The sequence below is a fragment of the Varanus komodoensis genome, unplaced genomic scaffold, assembly GCF_004798865.1.
Source record: "Varanus komodoensis strain SLA01 unplaced genomic scaffold, ASM479886v1 scaffold4, whole genome shotgun sequence".
In the NCBI taxonomy this organism is placed as follows: Eukaryota; Metazoa; Chordata; class Lepidosauria; order Squamata; family Varanidae; genus Varanus; species Varanus komodoensis.
The window spans coordinates 9,317,652-9,341,591 of NW_025335941.1; the positions used below are offsets into that span (position 1 = coordinate 9,317,652).

General features: G+C 39.2%; 1 protein-coding gene across 3 annotated transcripts in view; it reads left to right on the forward strand.

Moving 5' to 3' along the window:
- KDM6A (lysine demethylase 6A) overlaps nt 1–23,940 on the forward strand; it is a 139,648-nt gene that overhangs the window by 82,332 nt on the left and 33,376 nt on the right. For 2 of the 3 annotated variants that reach the window (XM_044442763.1, XM_044442765.1), the window contains exons 10-18: nt 6,794–6,920; nt 8,180–8,278; nt 8,655–8,874; nt 9,423–9,557; nt 9,999–10,148; nt 10,634–10,729; nt 11,555–11,659; nt 13,852–14,247; nt 19,359–20,134. In XM_044442763.1, the coding sequence (XP_044298698.1) occupies nt 6,794–6,920; nt 8,180–8,278; nt 8,655–8,874; nt 9,423–9,557; nt 9,999–10,148; nt 10,634–10,729; nt 11,555–11,659; nt 13,852–14,247; nt 19,359–20,134 (2,104 nt within the window). The remainder of the gene's footprint in view (nt 1–6,793; nt 6,921–8,179; nt 8,279–8,654; nt 8,875–9,422; nt 9,558–9,998; nt 10,149–10,633; nt 10,730–11,554; nt 11,660–13,851; nt 14,248–19,358; nt 20,135–23,940) is intronic. The other variant, XM_044442764.1, reaches the window with a different exon arrangement.

Sequence of the window (23,940 nt, forward strand, 5' to 3'; positions counted from 1 at the left end):
CTTCCATGTCAGCACCACGCCTATGCCAAGTTTACCCCTAGGTTCCAGGCAGCCTCTGGGGACACTGCAGTGCACTTCAAGCAAGCACAAATGTGCCCAGAGGGGGACAAAGACCATTGCTGACTGCCCTTGTCAGCAAGCCCCTCCCTGCCACCAGTTTCAACAGATCTCTCTCTCTGTTCCTTCCTGCATGGGAAGCAGTAACATCTGACTGCTGTGTCTTATCCATTGTGGTGAGAGGCTACTGGATCAAGTTTGAGGCCCTCCCACCTCTCAGTACCATAAAGTATCCAATGCTGCTGATGAAGTTCGATTCACTACTTGCCAAGGGAACCAAACTGAAAGTCCTTCATTTCAACCTTTTCCAAACCTTCTATTCTCACTACATTGTGGTACCAAAACAAGAGAGGGAACTCAGACTGATTCTGTACCTCAGAGTCATCAATCTATCACACGAAGGAAGTTCAGGATGGTCACACTCCATAACATCCTACCTCTCCTACAAGAAGAATACTGCCACAATTGACCTGAAAAAAGCCTACTTCCACATTACCATAGACCACAGTTATAGATACTTCCTACACTTCCAGATTGGGGATGGCATGTTTCAATTCGCTGCACTCCTCTTTGGGTTCTCAGCTGCCCCCTATATCCATGCTGATTGAAATGGCAGCCAGGCTCAGCACCAGAGCAGCTGTTAGAGCCCAAAGAATACAAAAGCTGCTCAGACCTATGGCTGCAACTTCAGCACTGGTTCCCTTCGCAAGACTCCAAATGTGACCCTTACAAGTGTGGTTCATCCATATGTTCCTCATATTGGAATGACCACAATGTCTGCGGAGCCCTGACCACCTTCCATATGCACATCTAGTTAGCCAGTATGGTATGCTATCTTTACAAACAGTGTTGCTCTCACTGACAAACCTGTCCATCAGGATCTCAGACTGGTATATCAGCAGGTGCATAACCCTCATGGCTATCTGCATGGCAAAATTCAGAAATTCAGAGGTAAAATATAGCAAAAAATTTACAAAGCATAGTAGTATCTAAAATATATCCTCCCCCACCCCAAGTTAAATAGGCATTGTCCAGAGCAACTGTAGCTATTCCTACTTGCCTCCATGCCTTTAGATCATAGCTGAGTAGGGCTAACAGGAGTTTGGTGGCTGGCTGGTGGAACTGAGCCTTTTCCATCTGTTTTCCAAGTCTGCCAAGTCTTGGGTTGGGTGAGGCTGCCTTCAGCTATGACAGCTTGGTGGCTGGCAGTAGCTAAAGTATGGCATGAAGCTTCTTTACCTGGTCCACAGTACTGCCAAATCCTTAATGAGCAGAACTGCCATACAGATGCAGCTTCAGCTGCAGCAGTTAGCATAGGATAAAGCTGTTCCTTCTAAGGAACATCTACTTCTGTAGGCACTTCTTTACATCTTTTCACAAATGCGTGTCATGCTATTTTAGTTGAGGGACTGCAGGTGGCACAGTGGTTTAAACCACTGTGCTGCTGGGCTGGTTGATTGAAACGTCACCTGTTAGAATCTGCACAACGGGGTAAGCTCCCATACTCTGTCCCAGCTCCTGCCAACCTTGCAGTTCTAAAGCATGCAAATGCAAGTAGATAAAAAGGTACCACTTCGGTGGGCAGGTAACAGCGTTCCGTGCACTTCGGTGTTTAGTCACGCCTGCCACATGACTGCAGACAAATGCTGTCTCCTTCGGCTAGGAAACGGAGATGAGCACCACCCCCTAGAGTCAGGCACGACTGGACTTAATGTCAAGGGGAAACCTTTTCGTTTACCTTTATTTTAGTTGAAAGCAGCATAGGTTTTCCTCTATTGAAGTAAGCTAGTGCAGCAGCACAAAGAGTATCATATTTAAGAACACACACAGCTTCTAGGCTGTGACAAATTCTGTGTAGAGCATGTAGACTCATATAATAGTAGAGTTGGAAAGGGCCAGAAGACTACCAGGTCCAAACCCCTGCTCTGTCCAGAACACCAGGTTAAACCATCCCACTCAGATGGCTGTCCAGTTGCATCTTGAATGCCCCTAGTGTGGGAGAGCCCACAAGCTGCCTAGGTGATTGGTTCCATTGTTGTCCTGCTCTAACAGTCAGGATGTTCTTCCTGATGTTCAGCTGGAATCTGGCTTCCTGTAACTTAAGCCCATTAATCCATATTGTGCACTGTGGGATAACTGACTTTCCTCTTTGTGACAACTTTTCAAGTACTTGTGAGAGTGCATCTTCTCTCAGTTTTCTCTAAGCTAAACATTCCCCGTTCTTCCAGTATCTCTTTACTTGATTGAGAAGAAATCCTGACCTTCCTCTTTGTGACAGCCTTTCAAATGCCATCATTTCTCTCCTCGGTCTTCTCTTCTGGAGGCTAAATGTGCCCAGTTCTTTCAATCTCTCCTTATAGGGATTTGTTTCCTGGATCATCCTTGTTGTCCTCCTCTGAACCCTTTCCAGTTTGTCTGCACCTTTCTTAAGCTGGGGAGCCCAGTGCCCAGAAGTGCACACAGTACTCCAGATGAGGCCTAACCAGTGCTGAGTAAAGGGGAACTAGTACGTCATGTGATTGGAAGTGATACTTCTATTAATGCAGCCTAAAATAGCATTTGCCCTTTTTTCAGCCACATCATATTGTTGTCGTATTGAGCTTGTGATATCATTGATCACACGAGAGTTGTAGCAGTACTGGTTTGGAATGCCAACCACATTTATTTGGTCATGTTGATCTTATGTATAAACAACCTGAACTTTTGTAAGTTGTAGAAATTTGGCTCCATCATATACAAAGGAAACCAGATGTAAGAATTTCTTAACAGTAAGGAAAGTATCACAGAAAGTGAATGTTTAACTATAACAGGTTTTGAACTAGCAGTTGTTCAGGATGGAGATCTAGGAATCATATGTGCACAAAATACTTGGAATTCTATTAGATAGAGGAAAAGATAGGCAGTGTAAGATTGCATGTAGTTACATCGTGAATTAAACAGCCAACACTTAACTATTAATTAGGTGAGTTCACATGCCATGCTAAACCACCCTGAGAATAAATCATTGTGAGTTAGTTGTTCATTGAGCAAACCACATTACTCCCAACAGGTATGGTTATGTTTTAGTTTGGTGGCACAAACCCTCATGGCCAAGTGCTCCCTCATCCATCCAGTCACTAGATAGCTGGCAAATCAACGATATGCAAAGCAAAAATCTTAAAACTTTGTATTTCCAACGGAGGGAAGCGTCCTGTGTACTTTAATTGCCAACCTTTTTCTGAACAATTTTAACTTTGGCAATTTTTTCCCCTTGGGATTTCTTCAAACTTGTGCAAATGGGATTGGTAATTTCCCTGGGGAGGGGGATCAGTCCTTAAAATATATGTAAATTAGATTTGTAAACATCTGTCCTTTATGAAAATTCATAGGACAGTCTTATGTTGTATCAGCAAGACAGCTGCTAGTAAAGAAGCTACAAGTAAGTACATCAGTATGCCCTTTGCATATCTAGAAATGCCACTGTCAAATTCCCTTCGCATAACATTTTGTCAGATGTTATGACAACCATCCTGAGAACAAGCCACCCTAAACAGCAATACTGCAAGCCTTGAGTTTTCAGGGTTGCTCATTTATGAAAAACAGCCCATAACAGAATCTCCAGAAGGTTCAAATGCCATGCTACATCACCCTACAGTATGTCATAACTTACTGTGATGTGTAAACCAGTTAATGTATATTTGTAGGTAAATCTATAATTAGTGTATTCATACAGCATAAGTTGTCATGATATTAAAAAAGCATTTTTTTAAAAGTCAAGCTGCAGCAAGTGCTTGCGATCACATCAAGAAGAAGGAACTATTGCTAGCTACTTCCATGTGCCGCTATGATACCTCCGAGGTAGCAGGCAATGGCAGTCACCCACTATCCCTTGGCCAGAGTGACAAGCCTTTTTGCCACTCTTGCCAAGCAACTTTACAGGCTTTGACAATGACTTGTTGAGACAGTCAGGTTTGGACAACATGCAAAATCATGGAGAGTCAAGCAAACCCTACAGTAAACCATGGCTTGTTGTAATGGTTTATAAATCATGGCTTATAGGTTACCAAGTTTCAAACAACACAATAAGCTTCTGTGGCTTTGTACACATAGCAGCTTAGCATGGCATGTGAACTTAGTCACTATGAGCTGAACAAATGATTGAGCTCACTGTGGCTTGTTCTTTCTCTCCTTATCACCTTCATTGGTTCTCCAGCCAACAATCCAATGTTCTTCACATCAGAACCTATGTTGCCTCCATTCTCCTGTTCCAATTGCTACTTTCTTCCAGTGACCATGAGAACTCAAAAAAGTTGAATTTCAGTTAATTATTTCAGTATCTTTTTCCATTCCTGAGAATTGCATTATTATCAATAATTAATGTTGTTGGCTATTTTTGTCATTATTTTACATATGTACTCTTGAGGCTGTCTGATGTGTGTTGTCTTGCCTTGTTCCTTTCCTTGATCAGTGTCAGCTGTCTCAGGGTGCAAGGAAGTGGAATAGGTAACAACAGATCGACAAGACAAGGCTGCATATATGTTAATTTATGAACAGGTGCTACAGGTCAGTTATCTAGATGTCAAATTGAAAAGCACTAGGAGGGGGGGAAGTGATGAATGTAGGTGCACCAAAAATACGTGTGGTGGTGGAAGAGAATATCACCCAATAATGTAATCCTTTTGATTTTAAGTGTTGAACTGACAGTTCTCAGTACCTTTTACCTATCAATACTCCCCAAGTCTCTAGCTATTGCAGAAATAGGAGCTGTTGTTCTCCCATCATCATCATCATGATTAGCATTATTACTACTTTCATTTCTCTACCACCCCATTGCTGAAGCTGTCTGGGCAGTTTACAACCATTGCTGCCATTTTCTCTACTTTACTGGTGCTTTTCAATTGACAACTTGGCAATTGGTCTCTGGCAAGTGTATGCTAATTACACTATGCATTCTTACCTTGTCACTTTCCATGTATGTTACCTACTCCACTTCTTGCTTCCTTTGACAGCTGAAATGGACAAGGAAAGTCAAACTATTATTATGAGTAATAATAATATGAACACAAATGTGCTATTTTAGGTCAGTTTTTAAAAATGGGAGCAAGGTATTGACAACGATTGCAAAATAACTCTTGTACATCAGTAAGGGGTTGTTACTGACAATTGAAAGGGCAAGATTGCAAGTAGTGGTGGGTGGGTGTGTTGTATTTGACAAGGGGTTCCCTAGCCAGTAACCTGCAAGCCAGAATGAAATTGCTGTCCTTGGTTCAGATGACCCAACAAGCATTATGGATGAACTCCTAGAACAAGCCATAAATTGAGAGCCTGTGTGGTGTATAGTTAAGAGCATGGGTCCTCAATCTAAGGCCTGCCATGCCTATTTAACCTGCCTGCTCCACAGGTTTTGCACTCGCTGGGTGTGTGCGGATGCCTGGTTTGCTTGCAAGGAGGTCATTTTGAACGAGCTCAGAGAAAATGATCCTGCAAGTAAGCCGGCACCTCACCATGCGTGTGGGCTCGCAAGGAGATTATTTTGGACTCGATCTCCTCACAAGCAAGCTGGCACCTTGCCCTGCACACACACCCCATCCCCGCCTCACATGCATGTGCTTGCGCCCTGCCCCCTCACCGGCTCGCGCCCCCGCCAGCACCGTCTTGGTGGCCTGCGCCCACTGCTGGCACCTGTCAACTAACCCCCTTTAGAAAAAGTTAGAGGACCCCTGGTTAAGAGTGTGGGACTGGGACGTAGGTAATCTACATTCTAGTCCCCACTCAGCCATAGAGTCCACTGGGTGGCTCTGAGCCAGTCAGACTCTCAGCCCAACCTACTTCACAAGGTTGTTCTTGTGGGGATAAGATGGAAAGCAGGAGGAAGAGAATGATGTAAGCTGCTTTGAGTTTGTTGTAAGTAAAAAGGAAGATATAAATATAACAAATAACTGTTTGGGGTGGCTGACTGAAAATGGTCTAGATTCAGCTGACACAGCAATTCACTGATTAGAATCTTAGACTGGAATCCAGGCAATAGAGATTCCAGTCTTTTCTTGGCCACAGAGCTCACCAGGCAACTTCAGGCTGGCCAGTCACTGGCTTTCAGCCTAATCTACCTCAAAGAGTTATTGATTATGTAAGCCGCCTTGAATTCCTTAAAGGAAAAAAGGTTGGATATAAATAATTACCCATGATGAGCTGTCATGTTGAACAAAGCAAGGCAGTATATGGGTTGCAGTTCATGTTCAGCCCAATTGGAGGTTAAATATTTTTCAAAAGTCATGAAACATGCCACAATAATTCATGATTAATTAATGTATGATGTTGCCACTGCTGTGTGTGAACTGGGTCACAGTGTTCTCAACATTCTGATTTTAAGTTCCTGGCTGTGGCTAAGGTGGGAAACAGTGGACATTCAGGATTACTGGTCCAACTGATTCAATTAGATCCTTCCAAGGATATTCTGCAGCATTATTGTGTGTTGAATTTTGAGCTGTATGAGAAAAGTATATCTGTGTGCTATGTTCTTTCATAGTGACTTCACTTTATAAATTGGTTGTATTTTGTTTTATGAAACATGTTTATTGCATTATTTTTAGAATATATTTTGTGTGAAGTATACATTCTAAAAATAATGCAACAATCTTTCACTAAAATTCTCTCTCTCTCTCGCTCTCGCTCTCGCTCTCGCTCTCTCTCTCTCACACACACACACACACACACACTGTGCATATGCATATATTTACTTCCTCCCCTCTCCTTTTAGGCTGGATGCATCACACAGTGGATCAGTTAGGAGATAAAGCCACCAAGGAAAACTATGCTATTCAGTGTCTCCAGAAGTCTCTAGAGGCAGATCCCAACTCTGGCCAGTCTTGGTATTTCCTTGGAAGGTAAAATCAATAGTATATTTAAGCAGTAAAGTGCTTTTTGAAAGACTTCGGTTCAGCAAAAGCATACTTTGAAAAAGCATACTTTAACAAATACTTACTCTTAACATGAAAGCCATAGCGTCAGTTTTTGATCTGAGGGTAATAAGTTTGTAAGAAAAAGTGTTGCATTGCTAAAAGGCTTTTGAATTTGTAGCCTATATAGGATTATCCATAACAATTGTAGTAGATAACTTTGGTAAAACCATTAACAATGTATACATGTGGGCTTTTAGAGAAAGGGTTAGGATTTTTAAAAATCTAGTCTTAAGTTCCTTGTTGCTATTATGTTCCTTTCATTCTAGCCTAAGTCTAGTTATTTGTGAATCTACCAAGCCAAACAAAGCCCAACATTCATTTCTGTTGGCACATCCAGGCTTGATAATCCTCTTTTGTTTCCTCCCTGTTTGGGCTGCAGAAAGCAAAAGGAATATCATGCACCTGGAAGACTGCAGTATGTGGTTCTTGAGCCGTGTTCTTTGCTTGATATAGTTTACAAATTATGCCACCCTCTTCTAGACTTTTTACTTCTTCCTGTGTCTTATAAAATCTCCCAAAATAATATGTGAAGTTGATAAATAGTCCAAAAATACTATCTCTTTCAGCAGTTCTTCAAAAAATGGAGTAACTAGACAGGTATAGGTACTGTTTTAAAAATCTGAGAAGCTTGCGGTTATACTGGAAAAGTATACTGTTTGCAGAAATAGTTTATCCTTCTAGCTTAGCAAAAATATTCTAGAACTTTTTGGAGTAACTACTCAGACAATTCTTTTTATTCAATGTTAAAGATTACTCTTATCCAGAATGCTTTTTGTTTGAAGGAACTCGTGAACCCAAGTCCATGTTTGCCATCTACATTAGATCTCAGTTATGGAGATGGAAAGCAGATTCTTTCCATTTAGCCAAGGGGAAAATAAACATAAAAAGATTGAATGAAGTGATCCATTTTTGGTTGTTTTAGGGTTTGTTTTTGTTGCAGCAGTTTATCCTGGCTTTTCATGTTTTGCTTAACAGTGACAACTATGTAAACAGCTGAATAAATGCTACAAGTGGTTACAGGTTGCATTTTTTACCATTTTTAAAGCTATTTTATCTTGAAGTTTTTCTCCTGAAGTTTTAATATAAACAGGGTATATGAAATTCCATCCAGTAGATTTTTTGCAATATGTTTGTTAATCTTCTGAGACTAAAGACAGACTTCTCTCAATCTTCTTTTCCCTCAGGTGTTTTTCAAGTATTGGCAAAGTTCAGGATGCCTTTATATCTTATAGGCAGTCTATTGATAAATCAGAAGCAAGTGCAGACACATGGTGTTCTATAGGGTAAGAAATTAAATGAGAAACAATGTAACAACATGCATTATATTTGAAGAAGATGGCTTATTACATTTGTGGTATTTTATAATATAAACATACAAGTAAGAACTCTTTTAAGAGTATTTCATGGTTGCTACATATGCTTTCAGGTCTAAAATGTTGTGCATTTAAACATTTGTAATAATTTTTATCGCTGGCTCATAGACCTAAGTAACTAAGCATTGCTGTTGTACAAATTCCTGTTTAAATCGCTGTTTGAGGATCTTCCATGTGCTTCATTATAGCAAATTGACATTTTAAACCTATGGTGCTCTAGAGGCACATGGAGCTGAATGAGATTTTTTCATCCATTAACAGTATTTGTATCAATCTTTCTCTTCAGTGTGCTGTATCAGCAGCAGAATCAACCTATGGATGCATTACAGGCCTATATCTGTGCTGTACAATTGGACCATGGCCATGCTGCAGCCTGGATGGATCTTGGCACCCTCTATGAGTCCTGCAATCAGTCTCAGGATGCCATTAAATGCTACTTAAATGCAACCAGAAGCAAAAATTGTAGTAATACCTCTGCACTTGCAGCACGGATAAAGTATTTACAGGTAAAAAACTTGCCTCTGGGCGTAGGACACTGTTTAACAGTGACTTAAAGTAGGGAGAAGGAGGAAGATAAGGACATAGATGTTGTAATATGTGATTGTTTCATTAATTTGTTTGCAATCTGTTTCCATATACATTCTAAACATAACATAGCTTGCAGTTTCATTTTCTTTTTCATTTTAAGTGGGTATTTCTTAAGTAATTTAGTTTTTTTATATCTTAATATAATTTATGCATATTTTGTGTTGTCTACATTTTAACTTATCATAGCATTTAGTGAGAGGATACACACACTATCTTTTGCTCTTGTTTGCAATTTCAGAACCAAAGTATTAATGAGATCTCTGAAATTGGAGCTCAACTCTGTTCTGATTCTCACAAAGGTTTATATCCTGGTTACCCTCTTTATCCCTAGCACTTTCTGAAACCCCAGATTTGAAATTTATTCTTTCTAAGACACAATAGAGTACAGAATTTAGGAAGACTTCATGGACTTGATCTTACTAAATTAGGCTTGTGTTAAATTTACCTTTTACATAATTTTTCCTAGGCTCAGTTGTGTAACCTACCACAAGGTAGTCTACAGAATAAAACTAAATTACTTCCTAGTATTGAGGAGGCATGGAGCCTACCAATCCCCGCAGAGCTTACCTCCAGGCAGGGTGCCATGAACACAGCACAGCAGGTGAGAAGTTGGGTTATATTCTGCAGGTGCCCAGCTTTTTAAGCGTTCTTTTCGATCAATCTGTAGTAGTCAAGCGTATTTTGCTGTACTGGTAACAAGACTAATTAGCAAAGGGAGATTAAGAATAGGTTCCCTGTGATTTGGAGGAAATATGGGGGTACCAATTTAGAACCTTTGTGGATTTTCATAATTATCAGAAAGATTTCATTCCACATAGAAAATGCAGCAGGCTTTTTGTTTGTTTGTTTGTTTGTTTTAAAACCAAGCCCATGAAAGGTACACACTGCTCCTTTGATGCAATGGAGACTGGTTTTCAATAAATGAGATCAGAATAGCCACACAGTCCTTTTTAAAATGTGCAGCTGGTAAAAAAAACATATGGGTTAAGGAGCATTTCTAAATGTACAGAACCATATTTTTTCTTCCTCCTTTGAATCCTAGGCTTGTAAACCTCATCAAAATACTGAACCTGTACTAGGCCTCAGTCAAACACCTATTTCACAGCAGTTGCCACTACACATGATACCTTCTAGCCATGTAGATGACCTGTCCAGTCCAGTCAAGAGGAAAAGACCATCTAGTCCAACAAAGGTATATATCCTCATATAAAGGCCCAAGTTAGTTATAAGAATCTGACATCCCAGAGCATCACTTCATTATTCAGATAATTCTTTAAATTGACAAATAGAGTTGCCATGTCCACAGTGGTGACACTGGGTTAGGAATAGTTGAAAATTGTAGTAGCTGTAAGAGCAGTATACCACAGGTTAGGAAAAGAATCATGCCATTTTGTCTATCACCTTTGTGTATATTTAAATGCTTAATCATCTACATTAACAGTATTTCAAGAACTAAAAGCAATTTTGATGAACCTCAAAGTCCACCATTTGGTTTTATTTAATTCTTCATCACAGTTGATTATCTTTTACTTTTCTCCCATGGTTATTATATTAACTGAGGTTGAATTTTATCTAGTAGTGTCTCTTTCTTGTTTTAAAGGAAATATTCTTGACAAGCAGTGGTCAGCTTTAATAAATCCTTTCATCTTCATTTTTTAATTTTAATGTTTTCCTTAGAACACTTTAGATGCTTGGAGCAGTGGCCACACAGTGTCACATCCTCCAGTACAGCAACAAGTACATTCTTGGTGCTTGACACCTCAGAAATTACAGGTAAATCTATAAAAAGCCTTTTGTAAACTTTTCATAAAGTTCATAGGGTCACACACAATGATCATATCTATCTCATTTTCTGTCCTATTTCCAAGTTTTCCTTTGGGTGTATTTTCATTTTAACATATAATCTTTATTAAAAGCTTTTGCAGTTTTATATGAATGATTTTCATATTTTTGAGATATGTGAATAAAGCTTTTGCTGCAGTTAAAATATATCCTTCTGCCATTAAATTTGCACTTTGACTAATTTAAAGCAGTATATAAACACAATATTATTATTTTAAAAATCTTTTATTTGAATAATTGCACTTTTCCCATGTTAAAATACAGTTAACATTTGCCAAAACAGCAGCCATTACATACTATGTTTTGTCTTTAAAAATATCATAGAGCTGCTGAGTATAATAAAAGCCTGTTCTTGCTTATTTTGAATAAGGGTTAGAGTTAGGAAGGGAAATGACAAAGGGCAATACCCTTTGTGGAACTTCATGGGGAATATATAACAGCCATCAACTCAGTTTGCTCAAAGTACTTATGTGCCATTCCTTGCAAAATAGCATGAGCTTTGAAGGGAAACTTTATCATCAATGTTAGCTATATTTGTCTTATGTCCTCTAGCTGGAAGATTAAGTCTTGAGCAGATAAAATGGAATTGTCAGTAGTTAGCATGACCTGTTTGAAGGAAGGGAGTCTGTGGTCTTAAGTGTGTGCATATCTTCATGAATAAATGTTTTCAGAACATATATTTGGTCATATGCATACTTATAAACAAATATAAACTTATGCTAGAAGTCTAAGGACCATGTTTTGTTTTTCCCCCAGCACTTGGAACAGCTGCGTGCAAATAGAAATAATTTAAATCCAGCACAGAAACTTATGCTGGAACAGCTGGAGAGTCAGTTTGTCTTGATGCAGCAACACCAGCAGGTGCCAGCAAACACATTTATTTCTGTTCTGTCTATGTCCTATTTAATTAGTCTGTTTCTTTTCCAAACAATGCCCAATATAGCAAAGAACTCTTCTTTGCATGTTCACATGAGAGTTATTGACACTCATTTTGCTAATATCATATTTTCATGCAATGTTAAGCTTTATTTTAAATTTGAATTTTGGAGTTCTAAATTATAAATGCAGAACATTAATGCTAATGAATACATAAACTGTTTTAAGAAGCTTCTCGGTCAATGATAAGCCAGCATGAAGAGGGTTTTTTAGGTAGCATACTTAGTAAATAGCCACAGGATAAACCCGTATAGAGTGTATACATTGAAGAAGAGATAGCGGCTATGTAATTGATCACTCACTAGCATTAGGCATATTCTTTCCCAGATAAGGCAGATGGGGAATGAGGTAATATTCTGCAAGGTCTTGTTGCAAGATGATTGATAGATAAGTAGTATACCTGTGTAGTATGTCAGTATGGTATGTTTCTTCCTGAGATGAGTGCAGTGTGTGAACTCAGCCAAAGATATACTAGAGAAAGCTGTTTACTAATTTAAATTGAACCCTGATATTTACATGAATTTGGACATTAGACCACTTGTAACCAGTGAAAATTTCTCAAGAATTCACAAGGCGATCTGGAAAATTATAAAAGCACAGATGGATGAACCATCTTCTTTGCAGTTCCCACTTTCACTATCTTGAGGATTCCTTTTAGAGAGCTTAGATTCTCAGGAGCCATGTATATTGCATTTCCAGAATAACTTACCCTGATTTTGTGTAAGAAAGACAAAAACTGGACCGATAAGTTAGCATACATTAATTTGCTTCTTGATTACATGCCACATCTATTTTCACCCTTTCTCCAGAGACACTGGAGCAGCAGATGAAACTATCAGACTCCTAGTTCTAGGACTGCAATAAAGCACTGTGTATGGAACTGCCTGTAAAACAAGTCCAAAAATTTCAGTAGATGCAAAATCCTGCCTTCAGACTGATGGCTGGAATTGGCCAGTTAGAGCATTTTACCCTGGTTTTGTTTGATCTGCTGCCTGTATGTTTTTGAGGTGAATTTAAGGTATTGGGCTTGACCTTTAGAGACCTGACTGGTTTGGGACCTTCTATATTTAAGAACCATATTCTTGCACGGGCGTGTCTATGTAGCATTAGAGGCCTTGCTCTAGGTCCAGAACCTTCTCAAATGTGCCAGCTTTATAGACCTCTATAGACCTTCCTGACTCCAACATTGTACTCTAGGTAGTCAGCAACATTGGGTACTTTTGAGGCCAAAGGACAATTTGCACACACACGTGTGCACCTTATCTTGCTGTTACCATTGTGCTGCTGCCAAAAAAAGAGTGATTTGCCACTGAAAACAAGCTGCATTTGGCACTTCTGAGTCTTCATGCAGTTTTGTTGCCAAATTTTGTTGCCATAATAATTAATCTTCTAGGCTTCTTGGGAGAGGAAAAGAAAGATGGTTTCTTTTTTCCAGTGCTTCATAGAAGAAACATTATATATTCTCCTAATGGTTAGGTATACAAATATTTATGAATGCAAAACTATTTTGTATCTGAGTACAAAATCCATGAGTATAATATTTTGCGAATATGGTAGCTGTGCATTCTATAAGGGTTAAACAGCGGTCTGTTTTAGAGTTATGTGAAGATTATTTAACTCTAAAATATCCTATTGTTACTAGATTTACATAAGATTCAAAATGGCAGCCACATGCATGGCTGCTTCAGCATTAGTTAAATAGCTCATGGGGGAATGTTGTGCTAAAAGAGCTGGCCCAGAGGCAATGGGCAAGAATTGTGCAAAAAACAAAAAAACAGCTGATCTAGCATCATGAAGTCATTTGGGATATAGGAGCATGAAGAAGGAGGAAAGCAAGAAATGCAAGGATTGAAAAAACAAACCCTGGTGAGGGCAGCAAACCATGGGTTAGCATTATGTGTGAGTATAATATGTGAAACTGCTTTTTGTGTATTGGATTTGGGGTGGGGGTGCAGAGCCTAGCACCATTGAGAGAGAGTATAAAGTCTCAAAATATGTGTCTGTATAATATTTCTCTAGTTTAATTCATATATGTTTTGAATAAAAGCAGCTTGAGGAAACCACAATTCTGTAAATTACGTGGCTAACCTTTATATTTTATTTCTTTTTTTAAAAAGATGAGGCAGACGGGAGTTGCACAGGTACGATCTACTGGAATTGCTAATGGGCCAACAGCTGACTCATCACTGCCTACAAACTCTGTCTCTGGTCAGCAGCCTCAGGTTGCTCTAACCAGAGTGCCTAACATCACACAGCATGGAATCCGTCCAACCTGCCCTGGGCAGCCTATGGCAAATGGACCCTTTCCAGCAGGCTCAGTTCCCTGCAGCACAGCAAGAACGCTGGGTAGTACAGACACTATTTTGATAGGCAATAATCACATAACAGGAAGTGGAAGTAATGGAAATGTGCCTTACCTGCAGCGAAACGCACTCTCTCTACCTCATAACCGCACAAACCTGACCAGCAGCGCAGAGGAGCCGTGGAAAAAACAACTATCTAACTCCACTCAGGTATGCAATATATCTTTCTGCTGTAGCAAAGCAAAATACTGATGCAAGAATGTAACTTTTTGGCATAGTATTTGTCACATTCTTCAAGTAGAAAGATCATAAAGATCATTTGAAGCTGTGCTGTAAGGAAATGAAATTGAAATTAATATAAATGTTTGTTATATTTTTATACAGACATTTGGTCTATAACAGAATTTAATAATATATGGCTAATTTAGTAAAACTGATCTGTCCTAATCTTGAGTTGCTTTTCTAAGACAATAAGGAACTCTGAATATTTTTTTCCAGGACAATCCTATAGAATACCTGTTAAGTTAATTTGGCAACTCATAAGTGCAGTTGCTTAAGTATCTAGTTAATTGTTAGTCACCATTGCTGTTACTTTTTTGAAACAAAGCTTGCTGCTATTGTTTTGGTTTTGCCTGTTTAACTCTAATGTAGTATGGCATTCTCACCACTAGAAAATGATGTAGTCACAGAGGTCAGTTATTTGCTTTGTCAGTTTTCCTAGTTACCAGCAAAGTAGCAGAATTTGAAGCTGTATGAAAAACTTAAATAGGGAGTCCTAGACTGAAAAGCTTTGGAAGTCAAATTTGACTTAACTGTTTCAGCATTCAGCACTGTTGAGCTATTTATTTGTAGTGAGTGTTGCTGAATTGATTCAAACTTAGAAGATTTCATGATTATTTATTTGGTAACTTCATTATATTATTTATTTGTTGCATTTATATATTGCCTCAATAGCCTAGAGGGCTCTTTAGGTGGCTTATAGACATTAAAATCCCAATCTACAACAGTACACAGTGGCCTTTGTTCAGAAATTATTTTCTGCTGGCTTAGTGCAACAGCTCAGATTGTGACTCTTTTCCATGGATATTCAAGAAGCCTTGTAGGTAGACAAGAATTGATGGCAGGTATCTGATGGGCAGTGATCAACAGTGCCACAGGTTACACTTTTGATATGTTCCTACCTGTCAGAGGAGAAGTTGACTTCCTGAAATGTCTAAGCTAATTCCAGAAGATACATGCATTGTGGGTTTGTCCAGAAACTCCTGTGTAGATTTCTGTGAAATTGACTTTTAAGCCCTATAGACTTAAGTCCTATGGACTTTTAAGTCCATGGCAGAGTAGTGTTTGTAGTTGCAGAACTCACTTGTGGGTTCTGATGCCATATCAAAGGCCCCCAAAGCCCATGGATAACCCTGATTCATGAAAATCTTGAATCACCTTATCTTCAGATTCCTTTTTGATAACATTATCAAGCATCCATTTATTGATTATTCAGAGAACTTCAGGGAAGTTACCTGAAATGATGAATGCACTAACAGCAAACAGCTTCTTAAAACTTCAGTTGTTAGCTAGTTTGGACAATACTAGGGTGAGTGTTTCTTTTCCAACATGGTAAAGTTAGTAACATTTCAAGAGTTGTATATGAAAGTAGCATTACTGTACAACATCTGTATGCGTTGCACCTTTACCTCCAGTATATTCAGATTATGTCACTCTATGATTATGTTTGCTCGCACTTTTTTCCAACCTTTAACTTTACAATTTCACATAACAATTGCACTATTGCCAGACTTGTTCAACCCATCTTTTTACATTTAGGGGTTTATTTGTGAATTTCTTCCTTTTTTCTTATTATAGATTTTGCAAAAATTAAAATATATGAGAAGAATATTTTTAGTATATAAATTTGAATTGCACATTTCAAGTAAATGTACTTTGAGGGTCTGATGGTAAATTGTTAGTCATTCTACTAATATCCATCTGAATCTTAATGAAAATGTCTTTGCTATATGCTAATTACATCTCAGCAAGCATATTTATTATTTCTGTAGATCTTATCTTATTCAGGTGCTAGTAGTATAATATAGTATTTTAGAGTATAAGATATACTAACTTTTAAATTTATGTAAATGAACTTTCCTGCTGTACCTGAAAAAGTTATGTTCCCATTGTGTTTTTAAATGGTTTCCAATCTATAACCCCTCTGTTATGTTTGATACTGATTTAACAATCATTTTGGTCTTTTAGTTGTTACTACTGCTCTTTCCAACATGTTAAAAATCATTTGTTAACCCTCTCTTTGTCTCTGCAACTTCCTGCACCATGTCAGGTCTGTGAAACAACTCTTTTCATACCTCTCTCCATTTTCCTCTCAACTTTTCCTTCCCTTTCCTCTATATGTCATGTCACATGTTCTGCTCCTTTTTGCCATTGCTGACAAAACCAGCTCTGTTACCTTCTGTTTAAGTTTCCCCACCCAGAATTTATGTAGCCCTGTTGTTGTTGTTGTTCTGTGTGCAGAAGTCTTTCTTTCCCCTGAAGCTACAAATCTCTGAGCACACAATCATTCAGCTGCTGCATGTTACCTTTTTTCATCACTTTTCCCTTCCCTTCCCCCCCATTCCTAGTACCATTCCCTCTCTTACTTCACCCCACACTGCACTCAAACTCCTTATCCTTTATTACCCACTCCTCAGTTCTCTCTTTTTATTCCTTCAGTCTGTTTGTCCTTCTATATCTACCCTTTTCATCCTTATCTCCTTTCTGCAAGGTTGTCCTATGTGCTGCTAATTGCTAGCAATAGCAGTGCACCAGGGTTTGTACTCTCAAAGCAGTTCACTCATGGAATGGTGCAGGTGGGCTGCACATCATGGCTAGCTATATAACAAGCTAGAAAAGCATTTCTCAGTCTGGTGCCCACCCAATGTTTTGGACTTCCTTTCCCATCAACCTCATGCAGCATGGCCAATGAACAGGTATTCTGGGAGCAGCATGACAAAATATCTGGAGGGGTACCAGTTTGATGAAGGTGAGGCTAGAAAAGCTGGTGCCTTGTCTTCCACATACCTCTGATATCAGGAGAAGCAAAGAGATGCAGGTTATTTTGCATTTCCATTCTGTTGAGCTTGACTGGGCAGGTATTCTCTCTATCCTGTAGTTTGTAAAAGTATTGTAAACAATAGCCATTTGGAAGTTTGCAATCCAAGTTGATAAGATATTAATTGGCATCAAATCATGATTATTTTCTTGCTCTTACCATTATATCAATTTTCACTTTTAAAAAAATAGATAGGACTACTACTTTTTCCACCATTCTTGGCATTATTACATGTGTAGCTACTTTATAACAAAATTGCATTTAAATTACTACAGATCTGAAATATAAATTATACTAATAGCCACAGCTTTGTGCAGCTTTTGAATATAATGGGTTAACCTGTTCCCAGCAATTAGAATGGCTTACAATTAGGGGTGGCTTACAATTAGAATGAATGAATGAATAAATAAATATCTTCCTTTCCCTGAACTCAGGAATGAATGGAAAGTAGTCCTTGAAACCTGCTACACTTTAAAAGGAAGTATACAATGTGTTCCACCACACTGCTTTTTGGGGCAAAAAAGATTATCACTAGTTTGCCTCAAAACCTTTGAACTGTCAGCATTTCAGCATCAGAAATTAAATGTTTAATGTAACTTTTTCTTGTAAAACTTTTGCTGCTAGTATTTTGTCAACCAGTTACTTCAGTGGGAAGGTTTTATTCATAGGATATATATGTGAACTGTACTGTACTGAAAAGGTTCATCTGGATTTGTATGTATATTTGTTCAAGAATGGGTATTTATAGTATTAAAGGAAACACTGGTGGTTTAAATATCCATCATTTTTAAGCCATTAGACTTTTTCTAATTAAGAAGAGATGGCATAACTACTTGCAATCTACTAGTTTGCTGATTGGGACCTAAAGGTGTTTGCTTTATTAATATATTGCTAATAATTTGATGCAGTGGTACCTTGGTTCACGAACTTAATTCGTTTCTGTTCATGACCCAAATTGGTCACGAACCAAGTCAAATTTCCCCATGAGGTTCAATGTAAATAAGGTTAATCCATTCTGAACCATAACTTTATGTTATACATAAAGGATGGCATATAAAAGTTTAAATAAATACGTAATATTTTTTTAAACCACAAAAATATGAACCATGTCCCCGGGCTGCAAGCAAAGCCATGGCTGCCTTGCCAAGCCTGGGGGCGGACAGGCCAAGGAGGAGCGGGAGCAGGGCCGTGACACCTGCACCTCCGCCATGACCTTCTCGGGGCAAGCCACTGCCGCTGAGCAGCTGCCATGCTTCTTCCCCCCGCAGCGGGGAGAGGCGGGAGGCGCCCTGCTTTGCCAGCCTTGACCCTGTCCCTCACCTCCCCTCGCCTTGGCCCATGGAAAGCAGCCCTTACCTCCCTCCTCACAGCCCTCTCCTGGCCAGGGGAGCTGCCCTGCTCTCGCTTCTCTGGCCTCCTGCTCCCCCTCCCAGAGCAGGGCGAGTGCCTGCAAGGGAACCTGCCTCCAGCTCGAAAGAGGGTCGGTGGCGAGGAGCCGGAAAGGCCTCAACCGAGGTGAGCACGTCCTCATGACTCCCCCTCATGGTGGGTGGGGAGAAGGTTGTTATTTAGAGTGTTCATGTGGGGAAAATGGCCACGATCGTGTTCGTGTGGGAACATGGCCACAATTATGGTCATCACCCGATGCAGAGTTCACGGAGGCAAAATTTTGCCAAAATTTCTGTTCACATCCTGATTTGGTTGTGTACTGAGGCGTTTGTGAATCGAGGTACCACTGTACTTTCTACAAATAACCACTTGCTTAGAGGCCTGTGGCAAAAAAAAATTGCCCTCAAGACACCTAAGCGAATTTCCATTGTAAACTGAAAGAGTTAATACCTGTTCCAATGTCATGCTGTTTCTGGAATCTGCACTGCGCTGCCTCTCCTGCTCTTTCCCAAAATGTGCATCACAATCTATAGTTCGGTGATGTTGTCACAATGCATCTACAGGTCCATTGCAGGTAAAAGGGTAAAAGTGGATCTTCTCTTTCCAGATACTTTATATTTTCAAAACTGCTTTTGTGATTGCGTACATTTTCCTGTTTATCTAACATGTAGTGTTGAAATCTTTGAAAAACAGGTGAATAGTCTGATCTTGAATCTTTCAGTCACCTGATATTTTTGTGCCTATTTCTATATTTTGTGCAACCAGAAATAGTCAAGACTATGAAGTTTATATTAATAGAAAGATATATAAATAAAATCATTTTTCTTCTCTTTAGGGGCTTCACAAAGGTCAGAGTTCACATTTGGCAGGTCCTAATAGTGAACGACCTCTCTCTTCCACTGGGCCTTCCCAGCATCTCCAGGCGGCTGGCACTGGTATTCAAAATCAGAATGGACATCCTACCATGCCTAGCAATTCAGTAACACAGGGGGCTGCTCTCAATCACCTCCCCTCTCACACTGCTACCTCAGGTGGACAACAAGGCATTACCTTAACCAAAGAGAGCAAGCCTTCAGGAAACACATCAGCAGTGCCTGACATAAACAGGCATTCTGGAGAGACACCTAACAGCACTGCCAGTGTAGAAGGACTTCCTAATCATGTCCATCAGGTGACGGCAGATGCTGTTTCTAGCCCTAGCCATGGAGATTCTAAGTCACCAGGTTTACTTAGTTCAGACAATCCTCAGCTCTCTGCCTTGTTGATGGGAAAAGCCAATAACAATGTGGGTACTGGAACCTGTGACAAAGTCAATAACATTCATCCAACTGTTCATACAAAGACTGAGAATTCTGTTGCCTCCTCCCCATCCTCAGCCATTTCCACAGCAACACCTTCTCCAAAATCTACTGAACAGACTACCACAAACAGTGTTACCAGCCTTAACAGCCCTCACAGTGGACATGCAGTTAATGGAGAGGCATTGGAGGACTCTCAGAGCCCCGTAAAAACCAATCCTCCTCTTAGTGCTCACAAGCCTAATCCCCAGATCATACCATCAATGTCAGTATCCATATATCCCAGTTCTGCAGAAGTTCTAAAAGCATGCAGGTAAGTGCTTAAACTCTTTTAAAGGAAAGTCTGCATTTTTACTGTTTGACTTAATAAAAGTATTAATGTTGCTGTTTAGAGGAACATGAAGAATTACACTGTAGAGTAATAAAACTGCTTTGCCTTTACTTACTCTGTGTATCTTATATAGAATGAATTGATTTGAATTTAGAACAAAAATAGCTTCAGCTGTGATTTTTCAAGATGAAATTTATGAAAGTATACACAAGACAAGCTTATTTGAATATTTGTATTCCATATGGAAATTTTATTTGAAATGTTAATCATTGGTCAGCTCTTAAGTTTTCTGTTAGGATGGCAAGAACCCAAAGACTCTGTGGGCCCTAAGGGACTTTAGATTGTTTTCCGTATTTTCAAAAGCACATTCCCATGATAGACATACTACTTTCAAAAGCATGGGGAGTTTCATAAACAACTGTTTGAATTGGATAGATAGGGAGGTGTCGTCTTATGTTCAGAAGTAAGAAATAAAAAATTCCATTATTAGTACTTTGGATCCTGGCCTGTCTATTGGATTCAGAAGATGAATGTTGAGTTTATATGAGAAAAAATGCTTGCAACACATATTCTAGTGTGTCTTATATGCCCCTTTCCTCCTCTTTCTGCTTTCTCCCTACTATTTCTTGATCCATGAGGGGAGAGGTTGATACAGAAACATGGTTATGGCCCCAGAAAAGAGAGGGCCCTTTGAAATCATGAATGTAGAGAAGAGGAAGGGATTGAAAATTGTGAGATGGCTCGAGTAGATGATAACAGAGAGCAAAAATGAAGGTTTGTTTGGAAAGGTGTAGCTGGCGTGAAAGATGTGGATTCCCACCCTGAGTTATGTGAATGTTTTTGCATTATGCTGGTGTCCTGTTATCTGTACTAGCTACAAGTGTATTAATGGGGCCAATTCAAAATATTAGTATCAACCTTTAAAGCCTTAACTGGTTCAAGAAACACCTCAATTTGTACCCTGGGCCTAAGGTCATCTTCTGAGGCTCTTCTCCAGGTGCCCTCATCAACTAAGGCAAGGCAGGTGGCTAACTGAGATAGGCCCCCTTCAGTGGTAGTGCTTTGATTCTGGAACATCCTGAGCAGAAAGGCTCACCAGATGGCTGTGCTCAGGTCTTTTCAACCCCTATTTATCCTTTTTTTTAGAACAGTGTCAGAATTTTTTAGTTAGATTGTATATGGCGATTGCTTTTTTGTTGCTTTTAACTAAATCTTGTGAACTTCCCAAAGAGTTTCAACTATTAAGCAGTATGGAAATGTAGCCAGTAAATAGCTAAGCCTAGAAACCTTATCCGGATTCCTAGGCTTACATATCAAAAAAAAAAAAAAAAAAAATTAAAAGCACAAAGCAATAATACACTACTGTTAACATCTATGTGGTGTTTGCATGTCACCCACAGTTGGAGTACAATAAACATTAGGATAGACAAGACAAAGAGTGAAGAAAAGAGGGGAAATAATTATTGGATGTTTTACTAATTGGTAGGTTAATGGTATAAGTGTGAGGTCTTGAAAGTGCATACACCACTAATCCGTGTGTTAGTAATTCTGTTACTATTTGTATACTATATGGAAAGTTATTTTAAATTTCAAGTTAATTTCAGTGTTGGTGAGAACTTAGCTACCTTTATATTTTTTCTAATTTGTCTCAATCATTTTTATGTTTCATTGTACAGTGCTTGCCATGATCTTTCTCTGAACTGTTTCATGCTTTGTGAATTACTGAGTTGATGGGAACAATCAACAATCATGTTGTCAGTATGTGGGGCCACTAGTAAAAGGCATGTTACAGTAATTTTTCTACAATGTTCATCTCTTCCTTCACAGCTCAGTTTGTTTTGCCCCTTTCAGTGGATGCAACAAAATGAACTGATTTCAGTTAACTAGACACCATGACTCAGGAATCTTTTTGAATAATAACAGTTAAATGAAAAGCCTATCATATATATAATATTTTCATCAGAGTGCCCTTGTTAGCATATAATTTCATCTGACATTTGCTTGGCCATTCTTACACTAGTATGGAAATACTTGCATATGATTTTCTTCAGTCTGAAGAAGAAATACAAGTGCAAATGCTTGTTAGAAGTATTGTATTTATATATCACAACATTTTACTGTTTGAAATGTATTTTGCCTTGCGAGAGTCACTTCAATTTCCAGAGTTCTAAATAATGAAAAACTATCTCAGAAAAATAGAAATTTGATATCAAGAGGCCATGATTCAAACAAAGAGTATTCAATAACTGTCAAAGGAGGAATCAGAAATGAAACAGTTTTTTTTCTTTGTAGTTTCTCTACAGTACCTTCTCCCACACCTGAGTAAGCATACTATTTCTCATCTCCAGATATGACTTGCCTCTGCAGAAGTGGGAAGAGCTACAGAGAACAATGTTATGGAAGCTTGAGTTGCATGTATGAACATGCAGAAAGCCAGTGTGGCATTGTGGCTGGAGTGCTGGACTGGGAACTTGGAAGATCCTAGTTTGAGTCCTCACTCAGCCATGAAGCTAGCTGGACTTTGGCCCCATCACTTACTCTCACCCTAATTCAGCTACTAAGCTGGCTGTTGTGAACATAAAATGGAATGGAGGAGGAATATGTAAACTGCCTTGGATTCCTTACAAGGGGAAAACGGCAGGATAGAAATTCAGTGAAATCATACTATTGTCCCTCTGCTTTTAGCCTTTTTTGTAATTCCCTCTGCTTGCTTTATAGAAATTCAGCAAAGATACCAGGAGTGCTGCATTTCAGGAACAGCAGAGTAAAAAATGTAGAGTTAAAACCCTGCTTGATATTAATTGCCTAATACTTGAGCATGGTCAAATTTTCTGGATGATCCTATGACAAGCATTCTTAACAACACAGTGATAGACCCTTGCTCCTTGTCCCTCTGAGTTATGTTGTATCCAGCTCTCCTGTTTAGGCAACATCTGCTATAGAGTTTCTCTAGAAAGCTCCTGCTGTCTCCTGCTGTCTCCTGTATAAATTAAACTATAGGTCAGCAACCTTAAACACGAGCCATTTGGACCCGTTTCCCACAGAAAAGAAAACACCAGGATCCACAAAACCCTTTTGACATCTAAAATGAAGATAACACTGCATACATCATTTTTTACCTTTATGCTATGTATAAAAAAAACTATAGTGTGTTGCATTTATGAAATCAGTGAATGATTTTTTATATAACCTCCATCTGTGAATGGCTTCCCGTGCCTGACTATTTCCTGAGCGGCCACAAAACTAGCATATGTTTTGCAGACTTAATCCACTTCTTGAAATGATTTTTGCTCAGATCAAACTTCCACATCAGTTCTGAAATGGCTTTTTTTCTCGTCTCCATCCGGATATTTTTCAGCAAAGGCTGTGTGTTTATTCTGGAAGTCTTGCAACATTCAACTTTTTGTTGTTTGCCCATTTCTCACCACATATTAAGCATATTGGTAAACCAGGCTCATGAGCAGTGAAACCAAATGAAGCTGCCCACGTACAATTAAATGTTCTGTGGTCTTCTGAAACTTTTCTTTTCTTGGATGTATGGCCTCCCGGGGGTCGAAAAGCTCAATAAATCGTGTGCCGGTGGGTGTCGCACATTGGCAGTTGTGACGCATATTTTGAGTGACGGGGAGCTGCAGCAGAGGGATGAAAGAGCCACATGTGGCTCTGGAGCTGCGGGTTGCTGACCCCTGCCCTAGCTTCTCCTACTGGCCATTTGTCCAGCTGCTTGAATCCCTGAATGAAACAAGCATTTCTTATTTATTCTTATATTTGTTACTATAAGAGAGCTT